Source organism: Hydra vulgaris, chromosome 12 (assembly GCF_038396675.1).
Source record: "Hydra vulgaris chromosome 12, alternate assembly HydraT2T_AEP".
Lineage (NCBI taxonomy): Eukaryota > Metazoa > Cnidaria > Hydrozoa > Anthoathecata > Hydridae > Hydra > Hydra vulgaris.
Genome location: NC_088931.1, coordinates 20862501 through 20889000, shown reverse-complemented (window position 1 = coordinate 20889000; position 26500 = coordinate 20862501). Strand labels below are relative to the sequence as shown.

Sequence of the window (26500 nt, the reverse complement as noted above, 5' to 3'; positions counted from 1 at the left end):
TAATATAATGATTTTATTATTATTTTTTAACTGTAAATCATGCACGGAGTGTTGCTACATCGACTATCTTATAGCCTCGCAACAAACTGCTGCTACATCAACTGACAAATAGCCTGACTCGCAATGGAGTGCTGCTATATTGACTGACAAATAGCCTGACTCGCAACGGAGTGCTGCTACATCTACTATCTTTTAGCCTGACTCGCAAGGGAGTACTGCTACATCGACTGAGGGTTTGGTTGGGGCAGGCAGTCTATCAATTAATAAAAAAAAAAATTCCGGTCTTGCATTTTAATTTTTACTTTTTGTCAACAAAATATGGAAAAACTTTCCGACAACATATAAGAATTCTCTCTCTCTCTCTCTCTCTCTCTCTATATATATATATATATATATATATATATATATATATATATATATATATATATATATATATATATATATGTATGATATATGTAACATATATGCAAAAAAATATACATGCATACATATATACAAAAACATTGTATGTGGGTCATTCTCCTGAAAAAGTAACATTTTTAATAATTAATTTTATAAAATTTAAATATTAAATTTTCCAAATCAAATTTTTTGCTGTTATAGCTTTGAGTATGCTTCATCGTTTGGGGATTTCCATTTCTGTGCATGATTTTTTCTTTTTCTTTGTTTTAGCAGTTAAAAGCTGGGACTTAAAGCAATATGCATACTATTATAATTTTCTTAAAAAATATTTATAACAAAAATATTTTTATCATACTTTAGGCTACCTGAATAAATTAAACATATTAATTTTGATCATTTTATTTTTTTTGCGTAATAATATTGCTACTGTTTGAAAATAGAAAGCAATTTTCAAAACGCTATACTTTAGCTAGAAATAATTGATAACTGCCATTTCTCATTGAAAGTATACTAAACATGAGTCATGAAAATATAATATTTCACTTAAAATACTCACGAGCAATTTATTTTCTTAAAAGTATATGCCTGAAATTAACAAATTTGCAACTTCCGTGCGTGATCATTCATGAACTGCATTTAAACGATTGCTGTTTTTGAGGAATTAAAGTTTATTTATCTAATAACTAAAATTTGAGTTTTTCTGTTCTGTGTGTGATTCTGTTTCAAACTTAATTTATTCTTTGTTAACATTACTAATGTATACCATTTTTTGTTTACAAAATAAATATATAGGTTAGAATTAAATGAGAGCAAATTGAAGATCGCCAGTTTAATATTATGAAAATAATAGACAAAACATATACGAGTGTCCGTACATGATTTTTTGGAAATGTCCATTTGTAAGTATCTGCACAACTCATTAAATGTCAGTTTACAAAAAAAATTTACAAACTTTTAGTGTAATCCACAGACGTGACAAATTTACCACAGACATGACATTATTAATAGTATCGCTTTATGCTATAACAGATAATAGTGTCTGCCAGGTAATTTACAAAAATAATAACCATCTTTAATCGACAGTTTTTAATAGTTGACATAAAGTAGTACATGGTACAAGTTTTACAAAGTTTATTAGTAAGTAAATTAGCAAATGTTTTTGAATGGTAAGTCTTGTGGAAAACTATATATCTAAACACTACATCGCTCTCATCGATGACAGAGATGTCATCTTTCTCTGAAAATGTAAAAAATTCCTGGCCAGGATGAGTTTGTCATAAAATTTTTGAGATCTTCTCAAAAACTTTATGAGCAACTCATTTTCATATGCACCTAAGGTTTGAATTAGCCCAACATAGTATTTCATACTTTTTTTTGATGTTTAAAACTCAACTTTCACAAAATTATTGATTTTAATAGACAAGCTGTCCTCCTCATTATTGCTGTAAACACTGTGGTTAGTCTTGTCAATTTCTTTTCACATTGTTTTTTTTTTTAAATATCTTCGCTTTCAACAAGGCTGCAAGCAGCCACTAATTAAAGTTGGAAGTTACTGAAAAAGAAAAGATGAAGATTGTAGAGCAAGATAATGATTGACAGACAACTTAAAGAATTGCAAATTATATGAATCAGGAAAACAAGATGAAGGAAGCGAATTCCAAAGATCTGTTGTTCGAGGGAAAAAACTAGACGAATAAGCGTTTTTGGAGCACTTAGGAACAGTCACAGAAAAAGGCTGAGGCTTAATTGAATAACAAGTAACACGAGAATGAATTTTAGTAGATGGCACAAGAGACGCTAGCTCTTTAGAGCAGTGCCCATTATAGTATTTGTAGAAAAGAGAAAGAGAAGCAACATTACGACGATGTGATAATGGTTGGAGGTTGGCTGCAAGAGCAGGTCCAACTATGTTTACAATGCCTTTTTGCACCTTGTCTAAAAAAGAAAGGACATCGTTAGAAGATCCGCCCCAGATATGGCAACAGTATTCCATACAAGGCCGGATTTGAGATTTATAGAGATAGAGAATAGAATCCGAAGTAAGAAAGTGACGAGCTCGATAAAGAGATGCAACCTTAGCAAATGCTAATTTTGCAACTGATTTGATATATGGTTTCCAAGAAAGATTTGAAGTAAAAGTTAATCCTAGAAGATGAAGATTAGATGACTCATCGAGTACATCACTGTTCATAAATATAGGAAGATCTAAATTATTGCGATAACGATTGGCTGAAAAAAAAATTAAGTTTTATCTGTATTGAAGTTCACCAGCTACTGTGAGCCCCATGATGTAGCAGAAGTGAGATCTTTTTCAATCTCAATTGGCCGCTCCAAGCAATCAGAGAGTGTTGGTTTCTTCACAACAGAATAAGTGGTAATATCATCAGCAAGCAATGCCACCTTAGATGTGAGAGTATCGGGAAGATTGTTGATGTAAATTAAAAAGAGTATAGGGCCAAGGATAGAACATTTACAAGAAACAACATCCAAACATTTTGAGCCAAATGTTTGGATGTTGTTTCTTCAGCTGGCATTTTGAGGATGAAGATCCATCAAAAATTCCACAGGAATTAGTACTTCTCCAAAACTATAGTGATTGCATTTTGTATTATAGTCATATACAATGTTTCTTTTTTAGTGGAAACACCTCATGTACTCGTAAAGTCCCCTTGAAAGTTGTTAGGTTTTCTGGTACACATTTCTCAAAGAGATTGAAATCTGTGTTGTTGTAGTATAGATGGTTATACTTAAAACTTTTCTTTTATTTCTTAGACCAAACAATTAGTATCAGGAATATCTTTCCCTTGTCCTACCAATCTGTCTGCGGTTCTTTTGATACAGCCCCCTATTCCATCAGGGGCACCTTTTCCGTGCCCCTTTTCTGTGAAATGCCACCTTATGATTTTAGCTACAAACTCTTTTTGAAAAACCAACCAAGTAGAACATGGACTTGTTTCGGTACTATTAAGAAGTACTATCGCTAAGGAGATGAACTGTTTCAATGATGGGCAGCTTTTCTTTCAAGTCATTAATAACAGGCTTTAAATGCGCACAGATCCCAACAAAGTCGTGACGCCTGTTATCTGAAAATGTAACAGTAAGTACAGTAAGATTTTGCCTTTATTTTGTTGTCAGAAGTATTACAATAGTATGCCACAACTGTATGGATTGACACTTGGTTTCTTGATCCACCAAAGTGGAATGATTGGATTTCTTTTGAGTATTTGCAATTGTTTCTGAAAAATCACAATGAATGAAAATATCCCTAGGCGCTAAGATATTTTTTATTTCTGATGTAGCTTTGTACTGGTGTTTTATATTGCATACAATACTCATAAACTTTTCCAGTAAGTTGTTAATAAAATGCAAAAACAGCTGATTTTTAGTTATTGTTAACTCGTCTTTGACAGTTTTAAAACAAGTCTCCAGTTTATCTTTTACTACAAGTTCAACACTTTTTTTAGACCATTGTGGAAATGATACTTTTTCATTCATATCATTCTCAAATTCTTTTCAAACTATTTTTTTGTTTGAAAAGGTATACTCCACATTTCCTTTCCGGGCATGATTCTCTATATAAGATATTGGCATATAAATATCCTACTGACATGAAGTCAGTAGGATATTTATATGCCAACATCTTAAAACTATACAACTTTTCAAGAATCAAAGAAAAATTCTCATGGTCAATACAAAGACAAGTATCTCATTTATGAAAGTATGGTTTAACAACCCAAAAGGGTCTCAATTTGCACATTGTGCTATAAGATGTTGACTTGAACTCAGTTGTTTGTTTGAACTCATTCCACAAATTCAACATTGTATCATTTAATAGTCTTTTCTGTTTCTTCATTTTGTTTCTTGTTATTATTTCTTTTTTTCTAGCAGTAAGCCTACTAGAACTATCTTTTTCTAAAAAGTTTAAACTTCCATTTTAAGTTTTTGTTGTTTCAGTACATTTGAGGGCTGATTCAAGTTGTATAGTAAGATATAATTAGAAGTAAGATTGTTGAGGCTTCTTTAAAGTCTGTACTTCTTTATTATCTTTCCGCTTAATACCCTGGCAAAATCCTTTTTTTTTGTCAATACAACTCTCAGTAGAATAATTTGATTGGGTTTTCAGCTTTAGTCTTCTCCCTCGCCTTCCTTATACTTAGTTTTTTGAATTCTCTAGTTTTTTCTATCTTTCCCATTTTTGTTAACTGTAAGAAAAGGAAAAATTATAAGTATCTGGATAGAAACATTTATCTTTTCAATAATAATTAATGAGCAAAGTTTTAAAATGTTAAAAATGCTATAAAAAGGCATTAAAAAATTCACATACAGGTAAAATTGTCATTTGTTGTCACGTCCGTTTCATGCGTGTCACGTCTGTTGCTTTCTGTACTCCACAGACGAGACATCCACAGACGTGAAAAATTGAAAGAGAAACCCTAAAGTTGGAGTTCTATGTTTTGAGGCTAGGACTCTGTTCCCCTTGGAGTAAATATGCCTAGGTAATTGCTATTAAACTTAAGTATTGCTTATAAAAAAGTTAAATTATTTACCCTGAGTATGTTTGCCACAGATATGACACACCAACACTAACAAGTTTAACTTTTAAAACTTCAACACTTATCAGCACTAAACAACTACACCAAAAATTCATTCACTATTACTCATTAATAAAAATGTCTGATAGTTCAGCTAGGACAACAATATAGAGCACTACTGCTGCCTCCTACAGCTTTTTTTTGGAATTAACATTTCTATCCACAGATGTGACACTTAAGGTGGTGACAAGAGCTTCAATTATATTAAAGTTACTTTAAAAATATGTTTTGAGGAAAATATCATGTCAACTCTAATTTTAACGTATTCTTAGTTATTTATTATGTATTAAAATAAAAGTAAAGTACTAGCAAACTTGTTGCTACTACTTTACTTTTATTTTAACTACTTGGGATTAGCAAACTACTTGGAATTAGCAAAAAGTCTAGGTGGTGACATTCCATCTGTGTAACTTGTTACGGTCTGTGGAACATTATTTATTCACTGAAAATACTATTTTGGATTGGTTTTCATTAGTTTAACATTGTATAAGCTGTAAATTTGTTATTTGCACCGGTTTAAAGTAAAAATAGTATTAACTTGAAAAAAAAATTAGTGGGGACAGTATATTGCTACTTTTTTGGAGAATGATCCATGTATGTATGTATGTATGTATGTATGTATGTATGTATGTATGTATGTATGTATGTATGTATGTATGTATGTATGTATGTATGTATGTATGTATGTATGTATGGCATACATATATATATTCATAGATATAAAATTGGGCATTATGTCACAAGTTTATCAAAATATAAACCATTTCTGCATTACCTAACTTTTCTTGTTGAATAAATATTTACATTAAGCAGAATAATAAATAATGCTAATGATTTTAGATCACTTTTCTGTTTTTAATGATTTTTATAGAAAATCTGTCCTGGGTCAACTTAAATTTTATAAGTTACCTTTATGCTTGATGGTTGAAATTTAGAACACTTATCAATGAATATCTATTCTATCTATTTTTATAAAAAGTCAGTTTTTAATGCATTTATATTTTCATTAGTACTTGTTTTAAATGGAAAAAACAATATTTTTGTGATGTCCAAATTATTATAATTTCAAACCTTTATAGACATGAAAATTCGAAAATATTTTTCTATATCTTTAGCTATATCAGAAAGAATGGTTTAAAACTTGTCTTGTGAAAAATCTTAAAACAAGTATCATCACAAAAGCATTATTTTTATGTTTTTAATTTCTAGCTTTTTTTTAAAAAAATTTTAAAGATATTTTGCTCAACCTGTAAATAATTTAGTCAATTTTTGTTGTCAATTTTTTTTCAAAGTTTTTACACTTCACTAACTTTTTGAATCAATTAGGTCAAAGTATACAATGTCACAATTTGTCTAAAGTTAGTGCAATAAATAAAAACAGCTCGTATATCTTTTTCATTAGTTATAGCATCATGTAAACTGCAATAAAATATTAAATTATATTTAGGGGTTATCTTTTTCCGGATATTTCCGGAATTTCAGATATTTTTCTTAACTTTTAGTTTTTCTGGATATCCAAAACGATTTTTATACATATCATCAATATTTTTATATTTAAGAAAAGTCAGACGATCATTGATTTAATATCAATCAAAGTTAAATGATATAAAAAAACAAACAGAGTATTTAGGTTTGTAATTTTTAGGTAAGATCAGGATTTTATTCTTTTACTGGGTTCATTTGATACATGAACCCAGTAATAACATACATCTGATTTATATTTACAAAATTGTGGTTATTGGGTGTAATATATATTTACAGAATTTTGGTTATGTCAGGTTCACAGGACCCATCTTAGACTGGTTGTGCTTTATTAATGATTTCTACCTCTTGCAGTAAGCCAAGATTTTGGCTGATACCATATCAATTTTTCTACTTAGAAATCTGATGCATGTAAAGTTGGAATTTATTTTTACCAATTGAACTTTTTTAATGAGTGAATCTTTTCGTTTTTGCAAATGGCTCAGAAATGTAAAGAATTGTAGAATCTTTTTCTGTTAAAAATTTGGTAGTTGGGTGCCTACTATGGATGAGCATTTAAAGTTCATTGCCTGATGTGGTGTTTTGTTGGTGACAGTACACAGTAAGACTCTGATTGAGGAACGAGCTAATTGCTAATCTGTTTTGCATTTTTCTTTCTCACTGGTCTAATGTTTTAGATCAGAGAAACCATTTCTCTTGAGGAATTGCTGTAATATTATGCATTATTAAATGAGACATAACGTAATGTAAAATAGTCTAGATTTGAGACTGTTTAATTAATTAATTAAAATTCATCTTAAATATAGATTTTTTTAATGTTACGTTACATCTTAATGGGTTACACTTTAAAAAGTTTAAAAAAAAAATTTGAGACATAACATAGTGAATTGAAACTTTATTTTTTTTTGTGACAAAATAACCAATGAGAGAGCTATTTTGCTATAAAAATAAAATAAAACATGATAATTAGCAATATGGAAATGATAAACATTTACTGAGTTATCAAGTTTTTTTATGTAATATTTAAAAATTAGAGAATGTAACCTTTGTTTATCTTTATGAATGAATTAAGTAAACATAAATAGCAATATATATATATGCGTAACGTAACTTTTAAGTGTTAGGGGCAATCTATTGGTTTGTGATTTACTGGTTCACAGTTTTGTCACAAATCAAGAGTTTACTGAGAGTCACAAATTAAACACAGCTTTTTATTTTATTTTATACATTTGATTAAATTAAGCAATAATCAGTTTGTCGAAATAACCAATAGAATATAAAAATATAAGATAAAACTAATAAAATTAAAAATAATAGAATATAACAAAAAAAGCTAATAAAATATGACTAAAATAACATTTTTATTATATACCTAATGTATAAAAAAACAACATCTTTTTTATCTATTAACATAAAAATAAAAATTGATCTCGACTTGTTTGGTCATAATTTTTTAATTATTTTTATTTGTTTTTTTTTGTCAGAAAGAAAATTGACTTTGTTGTTCATTTGATTGATAATGATGGAGAAAATTATCATGAAGAAGTAAGAATAATATATCTTTAAAAATTCTTTTCAATTTAAATCTTTAATTCTTATTACCAATTTTTATATACAACTAAACTCTAGACTTCATTTTCTTAAAGTTCCAATATTTACCTTGACTCTAACATTCTGAAATTCTAAAAATGATTTGAGACTGCTGCAAAAGTTCTGAGACTTTCGGAGTCTCAAATACTGGGTGTAATGATGATAATTTAAACTTGTATATGTATTTGTGAATCATCTATCAATTTCTGAGACACAACATTTATAGAATAAATGAGACAAAATATTTATAAAAAACAAGTAGCATCATACATGCCAATTTTGTAAACCCTTACAACAAGCACATAATTTATCAGCAAAATGTTGTTTAATTAAAAAAATTTATTTACTGAATAATATTGACAATTTTTTTTTTTTAGTTTTTAAGCATTTTGAACATTTACATTTGGGTTATTCCCCAGGGTACCATCTCAGATTTGCTTTAAACTTTGATTACACACAGATCTTATGAAAAAAATACATTCCAGAAAATTCCAGCTTGATTGACCAATTTGTTCAAAAGTTATGATTAAATTAAAAATGACCAAAATCTGAAAAATTTGTACATCAGGAGCTTACAGCAGTTTTTTTCGATTTTTGACAAACCATAACTTTTTAAATAAAGATGGCGATCACCTGAAATTTTGTAGGGTAATAGTTTTTCACCCAAATAATCCATTATTGCAGTTGTTTTTGACTAATTTTTTACAGTTTTTGAGTTATTGTACCTTAGAGTTGCTAAATATCGCAACATAAATATTTGTAATCAAAATTATGCATTAAAAATTAATCACTTTTTTTAAAAATTATGATAAATTACATCGACTTTGCTTGCATAGAAAATAGCGTAAATAGTTGAAATAAATTATGAAACTTTTTAATGTAGAGGTTCTATATATAGACAATCACCAAAAAAAAATTTAAAGACCTATACTTACCACATGCAAAATTTATACCTCAAATTTTATACAAACTATACTGTAAAAAAGTGCATTCAAAGAGTAAGATAATCAGCTAAAAGAAAAAGTATGTATACATGAAACTAATTAGCTTATCTCTGATTTATATAACTCATAATACTGTCATAGTCATTACTAGCAAGAATATAGTCACGAGCACTTATACTTTTAATTAATGGAACACTTATTTGACATATTATCTTATCAAATGGAACCCAACACTGACTTGACTGTGCATCGTTTGTCCATTTTAAATTTAATTTGTTTCTTTGCATAAACTTCATATTAACGTCTTGGTTTTCATTACAAATATCAACCACAAGCCCTATGTACCATTTTTCATCGTAAAAGCATGCAATATATTTACCGGGTTGAAAATTTGAAGGATTTTTTAAAATCAAATTAACATCATTTAACACATGAGTATCATAGACAGTATCTCTAGAGATTCTTCGTAAAAACAATATCTATCCATCTGGTACAAAACAGTGATAGCTTCTTGTTCCCGGAACTGTACGCATCCCTTCATATCGTTTCTGAAGGTTAAAAGTTGTTTCATGGTTATTGATATCATCACTTGAAAGATAAATTATGTTAACACCTTTGATGTTTTTTTGAGCTCATGTAAACAGATCTTGTGGTGTGAGAATCTGATTTGTATTTGCTGCTCGTAGACTAGCTTTTGCTGCTTCTCTTTTTATAGTGCTTCCTATTCCATCACATTGACTTTTGCCATGTGACGTAGCAAAGAAGTGATGCTCAGCATTTATTTGGTGATCTACAATGTGGTAAATTAAGTTTATTAGACATTTGTAGTTTTTATACTGTGACGCAGCACCATCACTGAAGTATTTAACTTTATTCACTGTGGGTAGTTTGATTTTGACCAAAGGAAGCAACTTTGTGAGAAAACAATGGACTGCTGATTGGTCATGACAAAGATGGTCAGAAATTAAACAATAGCATTCACATTTAAGGTGATCTTTTTCATCTTTGTAATAAACAGCAAATGGGTGTAAGGTAGCTTGATCGGCTTGAAAAGTATACAAGAAAACTATAGTTTTCTGCAAAATCCATCAGAATAATGCAGGTATATTTGTCTAATATTTGTTTTGCCTCTGATAAGTAGGAAGACTGTGCTTTTTTGATAAAGTGGTGGTGACAAAGGTCATAAAAAGTTTCACTTAAAGTTTCAATAAATTCACTAATGCTTGTTTGGACTATAATAAGTGCAGCTCGGTCAGTTGACACCCATTGTTTATATGTGATCTGATCATCAAAATCAAAATCATTCTTTTCAAACACATTTTCTAAGTAAGTCTTCAAATTTATTTTACCAGGGCAGTTGGAACATAGATGAAACATGTAGTTTCGACTATCTATATTACAACCACATACTTTCATTAAATTTTTGTAATATATTGAATGGCTGTTAGGAAGAGCAGAGCACATCAACTTAGGATTTTGATAGTAAGAGCATACACAAACTGAGTGGCTTCCACTACTATCAACAGTAAGGCACCACTTTGGCCTTAGTTCACAGAACTTGCTGAATCCAACTTTGTGTTCAGGGTATAACTTCTTAAATTCCAGATAAAGTTCTTTTAAACGAATTAATATTAAGCGTTTTTGTTTATGAACTTAACATTATTTATTTTTTCCTGGACATTGTCTAGTGTATTCGTCAGATTCATACATTTCAATGACTCTCTGCTTAACAATATCCTCCAAAGGATGACCTTTTTTAGCCTCAGGTTTAGCAAGTATTCCCTTTTCATTTTTCAGCTTTCTAGCTTTCTTAACAAGATGGTCTGAAACTGAAAATGCATTGCAAGTTTTTTTAATTGACCAACTACCAGGAGTTAATGTTAGTAACTGAACTTTTTCTTTATTCAAACTGATTTTTCCTTTTTTCTTTATTGCATCTAAAAGTTTGTCTAAATCATTACAGTTAATGCATTTTTGCTTTTTCTCAGATATTATTTTTTTGGGTCTATATCCAATGCTGATGCTACTAGGTTTGTCATACTTGTTTCCAGTTTTTTAACTTTTTGTTTTCCATATTCTAATTTGTCACCTTTACTTACATTTTTTAAAGGAGATATTTCCAGTAAAGAAGCACTCTTATTTAAAACTGTCTTATTTAGGTCTGAAGAACTAAACTCCTCATCATCAACATCTTTGTCTTCATCTTCTTGACTAAATTTTCCTGTAATTTGTTCAAGTTTGAATTCATTCAAACAGTTAGTGCAAAGTTTTTGACCAGGTCTGATCTTAAGTTGACTTGCTGTTAAAATTGACTTTACACAATCCCTTAATAATTTTTTTCTTGTGGACTTAAAACGGATCACAGCAGTATTTTTGAAGTGCTTCATATCTAGAAATATAGGCTTTTTCATGGTGAAAACAGATTTCCCCATTTAGTTTAAAAGTGTGTCCAATTCTTTGAATTAAAACTTCAACATCTGTGTTCACAATATCTTTTAGTTTTATTCTTCCAATCATTCTACAATAATTTTGTCGCAATCTTCATTTAAAACTTTCCCCACACAACATTTCTCCGTCATTTTTTACTATTTTTTTATTTTTATTACTAATCTAAAAAGTTTAAAAAAGACAAAAGTATTAAATCTCAAAGAAACTAACAAATATCAGACGCTGATTATGTCATTATTATTAGTACAAATTAAGACATTATGTCATTAAAAAGAAAACTGAATATATTCATTCACAGATAAATAAAAAATATACTACTGTCATCCCTATGACTAATTATTAGACTATGACCTAAGGCAAGCTCATAGTCTAATAACATTCTCCTTTTGAAAATATCATCATTCTCAATAGGCTACAATCATGTCATAAGATAGAGTATAGGTCTTCAAATTAATTTTGGTGCTTGTCTATATATAGAACCTCAACATTAAAAAGTTTCATAATTTATTTCAACTGTTTATGCTATTTTCTATGCAAGCAAAGTCGATGTAATTTATCATAATTTTTAAAAAAAGTGATTTTTCAATAGGCTGCTGCATGTGCTAAATTAATTTTTAATTCATAATTTTGATTATTCTAACAAGTGGTGACCCTAAGTACACAAAGGTAACAAAAAAATCCACTTTCTGTAAGTAAGTATTAAACTGTAACACGTTAAAAGTCGAACAAATATTTATAATGTTGCAATATTTAGCAACTCTAAGGTACAATAACTCAAAAACTGTAAAAAATCAGTCAAAAACAACTGCAATAATGGATTATTTGGGTAAAAAACTATTACCCTACAAAATTTCAGGTGATCACCATCTTTATTTAAAAAGTTATGGTTTGTCAAAAATCAAAAAAAACTGCTGTAAGCTCCTGATACACAAATTTTTCGGATTTTGGTCATTTATAATTCAATCATAACTTTTGAACAAATTGGTCAATCAAGCTGGAATTTTCTGGATTGTATTTTTTTCATAAGATCGGTGTGTGGTCAAAAGTTAAAGCAAATCTGAGGTGGTACCCTGGGAGCCTTTAGGTGTTTTGATATGGAATAACCCATTTATTTCTTTGTTTATCTTACTCTGTTTACTGTTTTGTTGTTTTTTTTTTGCTACTACCTTTTTACTATTTTTTTAAATCTGTTTCTTTTTATAGTATATTTTTTATAACTTTATAACATAATTCATTTTTTATAACTTACCACTTATTATTATTGCTTCATGATATTCTAGCTTGCTTTATAAGGCTATTTTGACAGTTATTAATATTATCAATTGGTATTTTTCTTTTTGCATATAATATTCTTTAAGTATTTGTAAAATTCTATCTGACATTCTGTGCCTCCATTTTAAATTTAATCCCTAATAGAACTTAATATAGCTTAATTATGAAGGTTTTCTGAAATGTGGTGTTTGTATTCCACTGAATCGATTTTATTCCTTATAATTTAAGCAAATCTCTTTTCTAAGCTATCAGAGTGTCTTTCAGAAAAGCACTATTTCTTTTAATTGATGATAATAATTTAGAACTAAAGACGTGTAGGGTTATTTATTTAAAAAGACCAATAGTATAGCATTTCTGTATAATAACTAAAAGGCAAAGAATAAAGCATTGTTGTGTAATTACTTATTCTCTTAAGTTATCAGATGGCATAAAATGTTTGTTGCTAAAAAAATGCTTTAAGGGATCTCAAAGTGCTGAGACAAATTGAGTTAATTTTATAGAGAATGATAAAAAATATTTAAGCAGAATTTTTTTAAAGTAAAACAAAATAATAAATGTATACCAAGAAAAACAAACTTTGTTGTTTTACTCGAAGCTTGCCGTCTCCATGTTAGCCAATCTCTCAAAGTATTCAAAATATATGCCACAATCTACAGACTTAATAATTTATTCAAGTGCATTTAATTCCAAAGAGTTTCGGTAAATGATGTCATTGTAGAACTTTGATAAGAAACCTGAAATTATTATTTTTTTTAATCAAATTATAGACTTTTTTTTAATTAATATTATAGATTACTAAAGAATTTGTTTAGTTACTTATTTTTATATAAAAGTATTTTTTTCATAATAAATTACTGTAGAATTTCTTTAGTCATTTTATTTTCTAAATTTCGTGAAGTTCACATTAAAAATATGAATAAAATATTTTAGATATTTTAAGCTCGTCTGTTGCTATAAATTATTTTTTGTGTTATATTTATTATTATTAAATGATTATTATCCTTATTAAGATTCTGTTAAAAATATTATTTTGTATTATTTAACACTACTGCAAACCGCTAACAGCTGCTTTTGATTTTTCAAATTTTGACCACAAGCCGCTGGTAACAGCTTTTAAGTATGCTTCACAATTTATCTTGTTTTGTACATAAAATTTCACTCTAGACACATAATTTGTTTGTTCTTAAGGTTTAATTAATTCTCTACATAATCAAGAACAAATAAGAGCCATGTTGTGTTATTATAAAATGTTATCACTTGACAAAGTTAAAAAATCTTGAGTAATCCTTGATTAAAAAAAACTTCTTTAAACTTAGTTCTAAAATAAAGCAGCATTAACTCTGTAAAATTTAACTTGTAGAAGTGTATAAGTATTTAGCTAACTAATTAAAAATGTCTCTTTTTTGTCGCAAAAAGTATTCTTTTTATACATTAAATGAGTTTTGTTGTGGACTTAATGTTTTAATTACTGTTTATAAGACAATGGTTTTAAGCACTTTGCATTTCTTATTGTTCAATGATGCATGTTAAAAACTTTGTTAAAAAGTTTATTTGTTTAGCTTTATATTGATATATAGTTTGTCATGCTTTTAAAAAGATTTACTATTCGAATTTTAATTAGTTGTCAATATTATGCCATCTAAATTTTATTCAAAAAAATGTGCGGTTGTAGCAAAAAAATTTTAGTTAAAAAGGCTGGTAGCAAAAGAGTTAACCTTATGAAAGTTTAATTAACAGCATTTATTTGCTAAACTTTTTATTGGGTACAAGTATTCTCAAAATTCTTGTTTAATCATGCGAGAATATATTTAATAAAGTTTATTCTGTAAAACACGTATTGCTTATTTTATTCTTAAAATTGAATTGAATATTGGTCAGATTGCAATAAAGTGTAGCATTATCGAGTAAATTTTAAAATAGAAATTGTTTAATGAAAAACTTTTTATTGTCAATTTTGGTTGTTTTTTGATTTGTAATTTTAAGAGACAAGTTTTAATGTAAAATACTTCCCAAATATGATATAAATTGGGAAATGTTAAATATAAATATAACACGCACTGCAACACATTGACAATTTTAATTCCCACTTGTCTTGAATTATTCACATAAAACATTAATTGTTGCTTTAATTAATAAAAACCTGTCTGTAAATTTTGTTAGGTGTAAAATCTATAAATATTTTTTAACTAAAAGTTTAGGAATTCAGCAAATATCTCTAATAAATGATGTCGGTAAATTTGTTAAGTGTAAAATCTATAAATATTTTCTAACTAAAAATTTAAGAATTTAGCAAATATCTCTAATAAATGATGTCGTTTACCAAATATTCTTAATTAATTAAAAGTTTAAGAATTTGTAAAATGTCATTTTGATGAGAAAACAAAAATGTCATAGTGATAAACGGCTTAGATAAACTAGAAAAAAAGTTCACATTGTTTACATAAAATATATTTTAAATGCTTTGAGAGATTAGCTGACATGGAGATGGCAAGCTTCGAGTAAAACAACAAAATTTGTTTTTCTTGGTATACATTTATTATTTTGTTTTACTTAAAAAAATTCTGCCCAATTATTTTTTTTTATCATTCTCTTTAAATGAACTCAACTTGTCTCGGCACTTTGGGATCCCTTTAATAAGATTTAAGCTATTTTTTTAATGTTTTTGAAAACAATTATTTTATTAAATACAAGTTATTCAAACACTCACGATAATAATCTTATGATTTATTCAAAATGATGATGATAATATAAGGAATAGATGATGATGATGATGATGATGATGATGATGATGATGATGATGATGATGATGATGATGATGATGTTGATGATGATGATGATGATGATGATGATGATGATGATGATGATGATTATTATGATTATGATTATTATTATTATGATTATGATGATGATGATGATGATTATGATGATGATGATGGTGATGATGATGATGAGATGATGATGATGATGATGATGATGATGATGATGATGATGATGATGATGATGATGATGATGATGATGATGATGATGATGATGATGATGATGATGATGATGATGATGATGATGATGATGATGAAAAGTGCTATGCATGGTGTTATAAATATATTTCTTTTTTTGAACAAACTTTTTAATTAAATTTTTATTTTTTAGTAGCTTTCTATTTTAATATCGCTATCCATTTAAATTTTTTTCTATTATTTAACATCTAAGAGTTGTATTGAAACTATTTATAGATATTATTACCAATAAATAGCTTGAATATATATAAAATACATATAACTTGTATATGTGCATAGTATATTAAGTACATATATTTAGTATATAAATATAAATATATATATTTATATAAGTATATATAAATATATATTTTAAGATATGTATTTTGTCATCCCATAAAAAATAACATTTATTTACACAAAGTTCAATAAGCTTATGAATATCCATTAATGACAATTTAGTTTGCATCTTAAGATTATCTTTATCTTTATAAATAGTTTATTAAATAATAACCTAAATTACTAAATCGAGCTGCAAATTATTGGAATGCACTGCCAGAAAATATTGTTAAAGCTAATTCAGTAAACTCATTCAAACTTGATCAATGAGAGTCAAACCATGAAAAGACTCAGCTGTCATAACACGAGGCTACTGAAAGTTTGCACAATATTTGAACGTTCAAAACTTGCAAACAAATTCTAATATTTCTGCAGTTTGAAGTTAAATATATTCACTAGACATTTTTATTTCATAATCTGATACTGATTTCGGCAATTAAAATTATATAAATAAAATGGATGGTATTAAAGAAAACGGCAAGCAAAAAGTTATTGAAAGCTTCTATTAGAAAACTTAGACAAAGGAAAAGCATTTACAGTGCATCATTTTATGCAAATGAAAGTTGTAAGGCGAACAATTTATAATATAATTAAAAGAGTTGACAACAATATTGACCTTAAAAGAAAGTCGGGAAGCAGCAGAAAACCATACAAAGACAAACCTGAAAAAAATATTAAGTATGAGTTTATATCAAAGTTTCAAGCGAAAGTTTTAGTATGGATTACAATCAATAGATTTGGTAAATCAAAGCCTTTTTTTGCAATTAAGAGTAATGCCATTGATGCAAAAATATATTCCAAAGAATGCATTGAAAAGAAACTTGTTCCCTAGGGTGGAGCTTTTTTTTTAACTTTTGAAATATGATCTTCTTACCCTTTAATTATGTTCCTATTTATGAAATAATAATTCAGACAAAATATGAGCACAATTGAACAATATTTAGAGGTAGCTCAATGATGGTGAAGTTTCCAGCACTCTGCCATCAGACTCGCGGAGTCTTGGAGACTCAGATGGGTCCATAATTGTATTCTTTCAGTGTAAAATTTATTTTACAAGCTGTGTGGTATTAATCCTTTGTTAGTCTTTCCATCATAACAATCAATAATAGCTGGAATTGTTCATTCAAACAAAAATAAACTAAACTTGTGACATAATTATCATTAAAATCATAATATTCATCAGTTTAGTGTCTTTTATTTTTCTAATAAAATTAACTAACATGACACTGAAGGTTAGCTTACTTACTCACAGGTTAGAAGCAGTGCAACAGACTCACAGGTCAGAGGCAGTGCAACAGACTACCAAAGCTGATAGCCATTTGCTTTTAAGCATAAGAAATAAAAATTTTGTTTATACTGCAAATTAATGATTGAAATATTGATAATTTTTGTAAATTTGATTATTTTTTCATCAACACTTGACTACAACAAACAAGGTATTTAAAATTATTTTTAAATTTATATAAAATTATTTTGAAATTTATATAATGTAGTAGTATCACAGGTTACAGGTTTATCTTAGGTTGACTAGTTGAGCCTAAATATTTTTAAAATTGTTGCGGCAGTATGGCAAATTCAAAATATTTGCTTGATTAATTAAGGCATTGCTCTAATTTTTTAGTACAATTGTTGCTGAATTAACAGTGCTAAGTAACTGTTTTTAATACTTCAAGTTTAAAAATAGTAAAATTCGTGATTCCAAAAGCCAAATGATAAAAATGCCTTTTCTAAATTTTTCCAGATTAATTTCTGATCTAAAATGTCGTCTGTGGCAAAAGCAACATCTTTTTGATGTCGCTCATGCTGATACTCTGAACATGAAATCAGTTTTGCAAGAAGATAAAGATTTCTTATTATCGCAGCGAGAAAAAGGAAGGAGAGGGTCGATGGCTGGGGTAGATGAAAAGCTTGCCGCCAAGGAGAAAAGAGTGTCAGACAGAGAAAAGAAAATGCTTGCCAGGCGACAACAAATGAAACAGTTTGAAGATTCCTCAGTGGAACTGGTTTCATCTGGTTCCGAAAACAGTTCAACAGAAGACACAGAGAAAATGGAAGCTGAGAATAATGCATGTGAGGAGGCTGTTGGAGGCATAGCATTTAGGATACTGAAGAGAAAAAGAGGGCGAGTCACTCCTGAACTCGCGGCAGCACTGGATTTTCAGTGGAAAAGTTTCAGACCGCAAGGCTGTTTTCGTTATAGCAGAGACTGCCAAAAGCTTGGGACATAACATTGACGAACTTGCTCTAAATAGAGATTCGATACGACGACACAGAGTTGAACACAGAGTCCAGCGATCAGCAAACATAAAGGCTGAGTTTCAGGGCAACGTTCCCCTTGTTGTTCACTGGGACGGGAAGTTTATCCCTAATCTTATTGGAAAAGAGAAAGTCGATCACCTGCCAGTGTTGGTATCATCGTCGAATGTACCCTGACAGCAGAAATGTCTGGAGTACTATATAAGCAATAAATTTGGCAATTATTGAGCTGACACTATGAACTCTGTCTAAAACTGAACTGAGATTGCAATGTAATTGTGTTGAAAAATAATAACTGAATTGTTAAAAATAAATTGAGAATTCATGTAATTTTCATAATTTTCGTAAATTTTCAAGCTCTTGAGCTACCCCTAAACACAAGAATTTATTGTTCAAACTTTTTTTGTGGTGTTTCTATATTATAAGGAACAGATTAGGAGGGTAAGACTTTCAAAAATACTTGTTTTTTATTTTTTTTATTTTTAAGCTCCACCCTATTATTCCCTTTCATCAATTCGCATCACAAAAGTATAAATATATATTTTGGCCTGATGGTGCAAGCTATTATTATGCAAAGCTAACAATCGAAACTTATAAGAAGTTAAATACAACCTATGTTTCTAAGGATGATAATCCACCAAATGTACCGCAATTAAGGCCCATTGAAACATTTTGGGCTCATCTAAAACAGAGAGTCTATTTCAATGATTTCAAAGCAAAAAATCTTAACCACCTGAAAAAGAGAATTCAACTTAAGTTACAAGATTTCAGTCCAGAATACATTGAAAACCTTCTTTGCTTGCTTAAGACTAAAATTGATAACAATGATATATATTGAATGACAATTATAAGCAATTCTTTTTTGTGCAAATTTTTAGTAGCCTTGTGTTAGTGTGCTTTAAAACCACACTCACTGGTAGCAATGTCAGTCACAGTATAAACTAATACTAATGCTAAAACCTTTTTTTATTTTATATGTATAAAATCAACTTTTGTGCATCAAAAGTTATATACATATTTAAATATTAAACATTAAACAATTTATATATAGTTTTGTTTATTAATTTATGTGTATATGTATATATATTAATAAATATATATGTATATATATATATGTGTATATATATATATATATATATATATATATATATATATATATATATATATATATATATATATATATATATATATATATATATATATATTGAAACTAATTGTATTTTATATCAAAATGTAATTCATATAAAAGGTTGACAAGTACTTGTGGCTGTTTGGTAAAAATGTATCACATCAGATTGACTAGATTCTCTTTTACATTTTTTATTAAAATTAAAATTTGTATCAGAATACCTTCTTTATAAATTTTCATAAAGTTGTATATAAAATATGCTTTCTAAGCTAACCTTTTTATTTCAAACTAACATGGAATGTTCAACTACAGATAGAGAGAAGATGTAAAGAGTAAGAATTGTAAATTCTTGTAAAAAGAAGAGTAAAAATTGTTAAATGACATTAAGTATGTATTTGGCATAAAATATTGTTATGTCCAATGATGTCAATTATAGATCTATTTCAGCTTTAACTTGAGATTATTCAAAATTGTAAAATTGTAATTTTTTTTTGTGTCAAAATAAAATCAACTTCTACTGTAGGAACTTCAAAATCTAAAAACCTGATCAGTGAGTCAAGTTGTCTAATTTCTGGCTGTTTTAAGACACAGTGGTGAATTAACCTTGCAATATAAAATCAAAGTTAGCGCAACAACTCAGTTGCATTTTGATCCAGGGACAATTTTGTTTGTTAATGTCAAGAAAAAATTTTATCGAACTTTTTTATTTATAGAAAATAGATAATATATATAGATATGTAAATATGTTACTTATGTAAATTTAAAATTTTAAATGTAAAAAATAATTTTTATAAAGTTATATACAATCTTCTGCGTCTTATTTTGATGAAGTTTTACTTTTATTTTAAAGTTTGAAAGTTTTAAATTTATTTTAAATAATTTGTTACTGTTTTTATTTTAGTTTAAACAAATTGCTGATTTTTGAGGGAAACAAAACCAAAAATTTGTATATTTCTGTTGAGAAATTATTTAAAATTAAAAAAATTTAATAGGAATATTTAAAATCTCAACTGTTAACCAAATTTCTGAAGCACACTAAGAATACCCTTAAAACTTCAGGCACAAATCATTAGCCAATATAAAGATATTACGTTTAAAAGTTATTACTAAAATTAAATATTGCCAAAAACACTTTTAAAGATTTTTTTCTTTTCTTCAAAGGCTCTGTTAATAGCATTTTTCAGCAAAATAATCTAAATCTCGCATATTAACGCTGTCTCCAAATGGCCTAAATCTTTAACTAATGACTTGTTTTAAGAACCACTGCCTTGGTTAACATTTATTTTCACCAATATTGAATAATGCTTGACGAAACTCCAAAGAATTTGCTGATAGCACAGCTAGTTGCTGATAACATGTTTTAACATACAATATCATCATTTTATACCATATAACGTCACAAGTTGTTGCCATCAGCCAAGGTAAATCCCTGGGCAATTTATTTGCCGGCCTGTCTTTGCTGCTGAGAAAGCACACAATGAAATGGTTATGGGGCTTTTTTTAGGTTGTTCTTTTTTCTGGGCCCTTAAATGAACTTGGGCACAATAACAATATACCACTTGGCCCCTTCTCTATGGAGATGCCAACATCATAACAACATTAATGGTGGCGTCACTCCACGCTGACTACCTTATTTGACACTATGCAGCACTAAAGTGTTGTTCTTCATATGTTCTTTAAATGTTAGACCATCTGTGTAATTATGCAGATATTATACGGATTTATATGTGGAAGAATGAAGGATAAAAATGGGAAAAACTGACCATAACAAACGAAATCTAAACGATATCACTTTTTTTATTTTTAACATCTTCGCTTCCAACAAGGCTGCAAGCAACCTCTATTAGAGTTGGAAAATACTGAAAGAGAAAGGATGAAGTTTGTAGAGCAAGGTAACGATTGACAGATGACTAAAAATTTTGCAAATTATATGAATCAAGAAAGCAAGATGAAGGGAGACAATTCCAAAGAAATGATGTTCGAGATCAGTTTGAGATCTTAGAATTCTAGACAAATAAGAGTTTTTGGAGCACATAGGAACAGTCACAAAAAAAGGATGAGAATTAATTGAATGATGAGTAATACAATAATGAATTTTACTAGATAACACAGGAGATGCTAGCACTTTAGAGTAGTACTCATTATAGAAAATATAGAAAAGACAAAGAGAAGCAACATTACGACGATGTAATAATGGTTGGAAGTTGGCTGCAAGAGCACGTCCAACTATGTTTACAATGCGTTTTTGAACCTTGACTAAAAGAGAAAGGGCGTCTTAGAAGATCTACCCCAGATATGGCAACAGTATTCCATACAAGGAAGGATTTAAGATTTATAGAGATAAAAAACAGAATCCAGAGTAAGAAAGTGTCGAGCGCAATAAAGAGATGCAACCTTAGCAGATGCTAATTTTGAAATGGATTTGATATATGGTTTCCAAGAAAAATTGTTAATCCTAGAGATGAAGGGTAGATGACTCATCAGGTACATTACCAATCATAAATGTAGGAAGATCTTAATTATTGCAACAACGATTGGCTGAAAAAATTTAAGTTTTATCTGAATTAAAGTTCACCAGCCACTTTGAGATCCTTTTAAAGCTCACATGTCCCCTCCAAGCAATAGGAGAGTGTTGGCTTTTTATCATCACAAGAATAAGTGGTAGTATCATCAGAGAACAATGCAACTTTAGATGTGAGAAAATCTGGAAGATCGTTAATGGAAATTCAAAAGAGTATAGAGCCAAGGAATGAACCTTAAGGAACCCCTGAAGTTACAGGATATAAAGAGGAGTGCTGTCCACCATAGACAACTTTTATACTATGATTGAAAAGGAAGGGTTCAATAATCTTTAAGATGTTACCAGATACACCATAAAAAGTAAGCTTATGGAGAAGACCAGCATGCCAAACTTTATCAAAAGCTTTAGAAATGTCAAGGGTAATAGCCTTAACCTCTCCACCTCTTTTTAATGCAGGATAAAACCTGTTGATTAATACTGTTATTAAATCAGCTGTAGAACGAGAAGATTGAAATCCATATTGATGATCAGAAAGTAACTTATTAGATTCAAGATGAGAGATTAAGTGTTTGTTAATTAAATATTCAAAAACATTGCTTATGATAGGAAAAAGACAAATGAAATGGTAGTTGGACAAGTCAGATCGCTTTCCAGAATATTAAAAAAAAGATATAACAGATGCCAATCTGTTATCCCTTGTTTTTTAAAATCAGAGCCTTGTAATCCAGCAGGCTGGAAAACAAAACTCTGATAAGCACTTGTTAAATAGTTTTAAAAGTATAGATGACAGCTCCAGATAACACTTCTGCAAGGCTATATCAGGTATGTTGACCAAACCACAAGATTTCATGGCCTGAGAATAGTGGGATTTTTGCGTTAGACCTTTTTACAATGACTTTTAGCAAAAGTAAACAGATGTCTGTCTTCTGGAGACTTGTTTTGCTGATAGATATAGAAGTAATGCTTTGGATTGGAAATTGCAACAGCACAATGTGAGGAAAACCATGGAGAAAAGTGAGGCTTGACTAAAATTGTCGTGAGGGAATAAAAGATTTCATGCCAGCCTGAATCCACGAAGTTATGTACAAGGCATGTTTGTCAGCAGAAAGACGAAAGATTTCTACCTAAGGGCCATTGCAAAGAAAATCACGGAAAGAGTCCCAGTTAGCTTTAAGGTAATTGTAGAAGTTATGATGCTAAGGGGATTCTGATGATGAAGAAGAATGAGATAATAGTTTTAGAGAGATCAAACCATGATCAGAAGCACTTAAGAGTGAATGTGGAAACTGAGCACTGACTAGGATCAGAAACCAGATATAAGACAAGTAGAGAAGGTAAATGATTCGAGTTGTCTGGAAAGCAAGTAGGAAAGTTGACTATTTGAGTTAAAGATTGAGAAGGGCAAAAGTTGTGGGCCTTGACGCCTGCAGAGTCACTGACACTAGAGCCAAACCATTCAGTGTGATGAGCATTAAAGTCACCATCAACAACGATATTGGGTGATGAATAAAGAGAGAGGGCTGGGTCAATTTGATCAGAAATAACATCGAAAAAAGCGCAGTCTTGAGATGAAGGAGAGCAATATATAACAAAGAGAAAGGTGATAGAGTGAAGTGGTGCTAAATGAAAGCACGTAAAAGAATAGTCGTTGGATTCAAACCTTGTTTCCAGACAAATAGGTGAATTCTTATGAATGTAAATGCCCCGACCAAGCATGTGACTATTGGAGTCTTTATGAGTTAAAGGAAGATAACCATCTACACTAAGATCACAAGATGAGACAGCCAAACTCAAATTATTCTCACAAAAGAGCAAGTAGGTCTGTTGAGCTTTGCAGGAGATAAGATTCAATAGAAGAAAAATTACTTCAAAGACCACAAATATTAGTGAATTATAGGTTTAGAGAACTCGGTGATGATGATGGTTTTTTGTGTTTTATAGTTTTTGGTACTTTAGTCGATTTACAAATTGTTAAGAAACTTGACTCAAAGCATTGATAGTATTCAGTACACTATTTAATAGTCCAAGCAGTTGCCTTATTGCTATTAATAAACCCATAGCCGTAACAAGGGGCTCCAAATGTGGCCTTGACAATGCACACCAAATGTACGAACAGGGACACTATCCATGCACAGCATGACATTGTTAATATTCTTATATTTTTTAGCTGTTTATGGATTCAGCCTCTCTGGGAGCTACATCAGAGTTTAGAAAACTTGACTAACAGCTGGCCTCAGAACTATAAAACTGAGTTTTAGAGCTGTATTAGGAGATGATAAAATAAGTTGAGACACAAGCAAAACCCATGCATTGAGTTAAGAAGATCCAGCATTCAATATCCTAAACTGAAAACAATGTATTTTAAATACATCTACTTCAGCCTAATACAGGCTTAGTCAGGAAGCACAGAAATAATATTTAGTTGCAAAAAACTGGACAGATTTTTTAGTTGTTATAAGAACATTTAAGTTTATGTATGTCTGTAAAACAAAAAAATTTTTGTTTTATGGACATACATGGAAACATAAATAAACTTGAATGTTCTCAAAAAACATCTTGGTGCGATAGAATAAAAAGAATATTTGTGAACTCTAAAAACCCGCCAAATCTATGAATAAACTAATTCTATTGGTTTAAAAAATACGCTGACTAAGCGAAATAAAGTTCTAGAGTATTCTGTTCATGTTTTAAAAATTGTATTATTTGAGATAGGATAAGTTTTGAGGTTTCTAGCATAAATTGTTTTAAGAATATATTATCAAACAAACTATTATTTTGTGGCTCATTCTCAAAAATAAATGTTTTAAATTGTCAAAATTTTGAAAGTTTATTATATGTTATAGATTTTACTAGAATATTCTTATTTTTTATTTCAAAAGTATGATTTTTTATGTAAATGTAATTTTGTGTATCTTTTTTATTCTAATGTAATCTTTACGATTTATTTTGTAAACAAAAAGACTTTCAACAATAATTGTGTTTTCAATGAAATTATTAATAATCATCAAAGTTAATAAAACTAATTATGAAATAAACATACAAGAAGTTTCTGGTTACTAAACACAAGCATGCATACAAAGTAACTCGTGGATGAACAAGCACTGCCCCTGAGGTCATGACAAAACACAAATATGTATATATATTATGTACTCTCGAGTACTTGATAGAAATGGTTGGGGCGGATGTTAATTAATTAATTTTTAGAAAATTTTCCTATCTACCATATGCTCATTAAGCCACACACACCCCTCCCAGCCCAGTTTATTAAATTTTACTTGTTATCAACAAAAAAATTATTTCTCAAAACTAAAAAAAAAGTTTAAGTGAAAATCGACCCTAAGAATTAAAAAACATACTAGTAACTGATAAATATCGAAACTTTCAGTGTAAACCCCCTTTACCCCCCCCCCACCTTTTCTTACAAACTTGTTATACTTAAACTTAAAGTTACTTTTTTATGTTTTAAAGACTAATTAAAATTAAAAAGCCCACTCACTAGGCATCATCAGCGTTATTGTGAAGCAGTTCCGCTTCCTCTGCATAAAGTATTTTTTAACCTTTTTAGTTGATTTCTATCAAGTTAATTTAATTTCTACAGTAACTCAATGATTTAATTATTTCATTTTTTGATCTTACTAAGAAGAATTGTTTCAAATATGTTAAACTTTTCAAACTAAGCGAAGCATAAAATAGTTATTAAAAAAATTGACTTTTTTATTTATAAAATAATTTAGCTTAAATAAAACTAAAACTAGCGTTAGTTTTATTAGAATTATGTTGGACTTTTTGGGGCCCCTAACATTGCAAGGCCCAGGGTTATATTCCCCTCTAACCCCAAACCTCCTTAATCCAGCACTGGAAATAAGACACGAGTATGTAAATAAAAATTATATTATACTCTTTGATAAATAAAAGAACATTTGTTTCCTTATTAAGCACTTTATATAAAAAATGTCGCTTAATTTTATAAAAAAATTATAAAAGAGCGATGTTTCGAAAATATTTGTTCTAAACCTAATTTATTTTGCTTTAAGTTTTTTCACGTTAAAAGTTATTTTCTTTTCTTAGTTTATTTATTTTTTGTAATTTCTCATTGGTCCAATTAATCTTTATTGTGCTTTTTTTTGTTTATTAAAATGTTCTCAAAGCGACTAAAAAATCTGGTTAGTTTTTTACAATTAAATATTTTTTCCGTGGTCAGTAACCGAGAACGATCGCTCCCACTTTCTTTAATGCTTTCACTCCAGCTATAATTCCAGACCTTCAATTAAATCATAGATTTAATTGAAAGTTTATTTGAAGCATATGCTTTTTACACCTTTTATGTTTTTGTTATATCGCATATAAAATAATTATTTGTTTTCAATACTGTATTGAATATTTTTTGTCTTCAACAGTTTTATACTTTTTTTATACTTGAAATTGATTGTGTATAAATGAAACATGTTGTTCTTAAAATTCAGGAAAAATGTGTTTATGTGCGTGTGTGTTAGAAGGTAGCAATTCTATACAAGTCATGAGAATTGGAAACT

General features: G+C 29.1%; 1 protein-coding gene across 1 annotated transcript in view; it reads left to right on the top strand.

Annotated features, from left to right (window-relative positions):
* LOC100208125 (transcriptional regulator ATRX) overlaps positions 1–26500 on the top strand; it is a 57296-nt gene that overhangs the window by 976 nt on the left and 29820 nt on the right. Inside the window, exon 2 of the mRNA XM_065812515.1 lies at positions 7961–8021. Coding sequence (XP_065668587.1) covers positions 7961–8021 — 61 coding nt within the window. The remainder of the gene's footprint in view (positions 1–7960; positions 8022–26500) is intronic.